We start from the raw sequence: 4,101 nt of genomic DNA, 5'->3' as shown, positions 1-4,101 counted from the left end.
AAACAATTATCACAAATTTGAATATAAATGATGACATATCACTATATGATTAAATAATTTTGAGTAAACGATTATATAATACTCAATTATATGATTAAGTGGCATGTCCGCATCATTTGTATTCAAATTTATACTCAATATTTGTGCACATAGTTCTACTTATTATTGATTTTTTTCTGTACTAATTTTTGAGTAATACTATGTGTATACATTTTTAAGTACATATTTAGGTATATAAATAATGTGTCATCATATGATTGAGTGTTACTTTATTTTTAATTTAAAATCATCTAATTATATAATGACGCATCATCTGTTTATCAAGTGTGTAATCAAAAGTGTGTGTAGATAGCTTTATTGTTAACTGTAATTTTGAAGGGGGATAATATGATGCACTATGTGCACTCGGTTTTAGGTACCTGACTAGATATTTAGATAATGCATCATTATGCGATTAAGTATTATTTTATTCTTAATTCAAAATACCTAATTATATAATGACACATTATCATAATTTTCAATTGAATATACAAAAGTGGGTGTATATAATTTTATTGATTTCAAAAACTGCATAGATATACAAGAGAGGCTTGAGTCAGAAGCAAAATTCAGAGTGGAATGTATTAGAATTGTCATTGGGCTCATGAGTTATTAGTCAATACTCAACACATTCCTAGTAAATCTTTCAACTCAAACAATGAAACAGAATTTATGAAGCTAGTACTTCATGTTGAGAACTTTGCCTAGGGGCTCATATATTTCTGGTAACTTCTCATATGTTGGAAACTTTTGTGCTTGAGGTGTGGAGTCCTCTTTCAGTGCAGCTTTTCTCTTTTGCCTTTGCTCTCTCCACTTCCTCAGCTGATCCTCAACTGCCATTTTAGCTTTTTCAGCTGCCTCAGCCCTTGTTGTAGCCTGTGACAGTCTATTTCTGAGCTCCCCGATTTTCATTGTTGCCTCTTCCAGCTCTTCCTTCACCATATCCAGTTCATCCTTGCTTTCAGAATCATTAGAGTTGTCCATTTCTGACATGGGAATTTGATCTGCCATCTTTGAGTTTTTGATCAGCAACTCATATTCTTCATATGAAATTGTCACTGTGGCATCTTTCTCATTTATACTCTCTCCAGATTCTGTTTTTGACTCTTCAGCTTGTGGGATTTGAACATCCTGGAAAGAATTTTCTGCCCCTTTTAGCTTCTGATTCTGCTTTTTCGCCTTTTCGGCTTCGACTGCCAGTTCTTGCACTGCAAGATATAGTCCTGATTTAATGCTTTCAGCTCTTGCTTCAGCAGCCTCTGCTGCTGCAATTTTTGACCTCCCTTTATGAAGCTCAGACTTGAGCAATGCTATTTCCACTTGTGCATCATTCTCTCTTTCCTTAACCTCATTCAAATCGGTTTTCGCCCTCTGCAACTCATCGGTAAGCGTTTCAACAGTAGATTTGTAGCAACCTATTTCTTCATTTGAATTCTTTAGTTCCAATTTCAACAGCCTCAGTTCCATTTCCAATGCTTCAATGTGAAGTGCTTGATCATAGTTCTCCCTTTCCTTTACTTCCATATCTGCTTTTAATTGCTTCAAAACTTCGGTGGCATCAGAAGTTGCTTGATCTGATGAACTAAGAAGATCAGCTGATTGCTGTAGCTCCAATTGTAGCACATCAACGTATATGGACTTGGCCAATAGCTCTCTCTCCATTTCTTGAGTAACCTCCATTTGTTTTCTCAACTCTTCTAGCTTTAATTGTGCTTGAGCTGCATTTACGTTAGCTAATTCTATCTCATCCTCCTTTTCAGATAAAATTTTACATTTCTCTTCATCGGCTAACTGTGACATAAGAAGAGCTTCGTTGAGCTCCGCGACACACCTCAAAAGCTCTTCTGCCTTCTCCTTTTCCATACTTGCAGCACTTTCCATCAGTTCAGCTTGTGTCATTGCCTTGAACTGCAAGTCTCTAGCAGAAGCAAGTTCTGTTTCCATTCTAAGCAGCTCTTCCTGTGCTGCCTTTAACTCATTCAAGACATGTAAAATTTGCTCGCGAAGCTTTGCAGTTTCTGAAAGCTGATCCGCCATCGCCTTCACCTTCAATTCAAGTTCATCGATGTAATACTTCGCTTCCGTAAATTGTTCTATGTACTTCTCCCTCTCATCCTCAGATTGCTTCAGCAGGGTAGAAAGTTCCTCAGATATTTTCTGGTTGTGTTCTAATTTCAGAAGGACTTGCTTGTATGCAAAGTCCTTTGCTTCCAATTGAAGCTTGCAATTTGCTAAATCCTTCATTAGCCCTTCAACATTCTTTTCCTTCTCGATCTCCGGCTGATGAAACAAAATAGTAACAATTAAAACAAGCAAAAAACCATTATCAGAAACTGCAAAATTGAACATCTGGGTTTGAGATCAAGCAGGCAAATATTATAACATATGGTTTGAATACCCAAAAGATCTTACATCACTCATGGCAGGCTTTTGTTTTCCCTGATCACCAGATTCGCCAAAGAACGACAGCGCAACTTGAACTGGTTCAATTGATTTGGTATCAATCTCACCCATGATTTTTCTGCAGAGAAAACTATCAGAAAGTGTACTGAAATTGTCACAACTTTATGACAAAGTATATAATAAAGTCCCCAGTTGGTAGCAAATAAAGGTAAATCAGTCCTGGGAAATACTCTAGAAAAGCAAATGAATATAAGACTTTGCACATAAGAAAAATTGATGCTTGATCAAATATAGCTTCTGGGTTACAGTTTCCTGAATGATTTTATTCTAATATGATTATCCCTTGCTTGGTTTCTTGGAAAGAAGGAAAACTGCATATAATTCTCATATTTTCATGATTTGCTCTGATCAACTAAACAGAATAAATGTTTCTGAAGATATGCAAGAGGAAAAGCAGGAAAAAAAGAAAGAAAGAAAGGTACCTGGAGGAGTCCTAGAAATTCTGAGAGAAAAGGAAGAGAAAATATGAAAGAATGAAGAATCATGGCATAAAACTTAGTTGTGTTATCTTGTTTGAATTTTGGTGAAAACAAGGCTGTGATCTTGTCAGAATTTGAGGTTGGATCGGCAAGTTACTTGGAATTTATCGATGAACATACTGAAGAGAGGCTCAGAAGTTGATTTCTGATCAACCGGATTGTTTCCATGAAAGCACTTTTTTTGTTTTCATTGTTTTGTATTTTGGTGGCCTTTTGGGAGCTCCTTTGGCATCTCCATAGATATGAAAAATAAGGATTAAATATTGACTCAGTTTTCAGAAGTCTTCAAACTTACTCCAAATCCAAAGAAGTTAAACCTTTTTTTTTTCAATCAAGTTGCAAATAATTTATAAGTTTAAAATGCTTTTTATTGTTTTAGAGGTAATTAGGGAACCTTTCAATGATAAAAGAGTAATATTATGTGCATAAATAATTAGTATAAATTCATATACAAATAATGACATGTCACAATATGATTGGATGTTATTTCATCTTTAATTCAAAATCAGTCAATTACATAATAACTTATTATTGTTTATGTATATAAATTTTTTTTGGTAATGAAAAACCCACCTCAAGTCAAACTGTCAACCAAACCAACCATATTAAATAGATAAAACTTCGAGTCTAATGACTGTTTTTTATAACTATTATATCAAATAAATTAAAATTTTAATTTTAATATATACTAAAAAAGAAATTTGTGCACATAATTTTATTACTTACAAAACAAGACATTTTGAGGAGCTTAAACCCTTCCACGGGCAAGGGAACAACTGTTACACACTAATTTTTCGAGTTACCTTAAAATATAATTCAACATTTTAATTATGATTCAATCACAAATAGGTGTTATTTTTTTCCTCATTTAAAATAAATAAATCAATTATATAACGATATATCATTATTTATTCATATAATTTTTTTTTTTTTATAATGAGAAACCACACTCAAATTAAACTATCTTTCTAAAATCAAATCAATCATATTAAATAAATAAAACTCCAGAATTAATGACCAGTTTCATAACTTAAAAAAATTTGTGCACAAATGTTTATTAATTATAACATAGGAAATTTTGAGGAGCTTAAACCCTTCCATGGGCAAGAGAACAACTGTA

The 4,101-nt window shown here is 33.4% G+C and overlaps 1 protein-coding gene across 1 annotated transcript; it reads right to left on the bottom strand.

The window, feature by feature from the left end:
• Window positions 1-528: 528 nt before the first annotated feature.
• LOC123204949 (protein WEAK CHLOROPLAST MOVEMENT UNDER BLUE LIGHT 1-like) lies at window positions 529-3,260 on the bottom strand. Its single transcript, XM_044621772.1, has 3 exons — window positions 2,925-3,260; window positions 2,452-2,560; window positions 529-2,319 (listed from the first exon to the last, which is right to left on the bottom strand). The coding sequence occupies exons 2-3, from the start codon at window positions 2,551-2,553 to the stop codon at window positions 718-720; spliced, it is 1,704 nt and encodes a 567-aa protein (XP_044477707.1). The 5' UTR covers window positions 2,554-2,560; window positions 2,925-3,260; the 3' UTR covers window positions 529-717.
• Window positions 3,261-4,101: the final 841 nt, after the last annotated feature.

The sequence above is a fragment of the Mangifera indica genome, chromosome 20 (genome assembly GCF_011075055.1).
Source record: "Mangifera indica cultivar Alphonso chromosome 20, CATAS_Mindica_2.1, whole genome shotgun sequence".
NCBI lineage: Eukaryota > Viridiplantae > Streptophyta > Magnoliopsida > Sapindales > Anacardiaceae > Mangifera > Mangifera indica.
The sequence above is the reverse complement of the archived record's forward strand: the minus strand, read 5'-3'. Positions and strand labels throughout refer to the sequence as shown.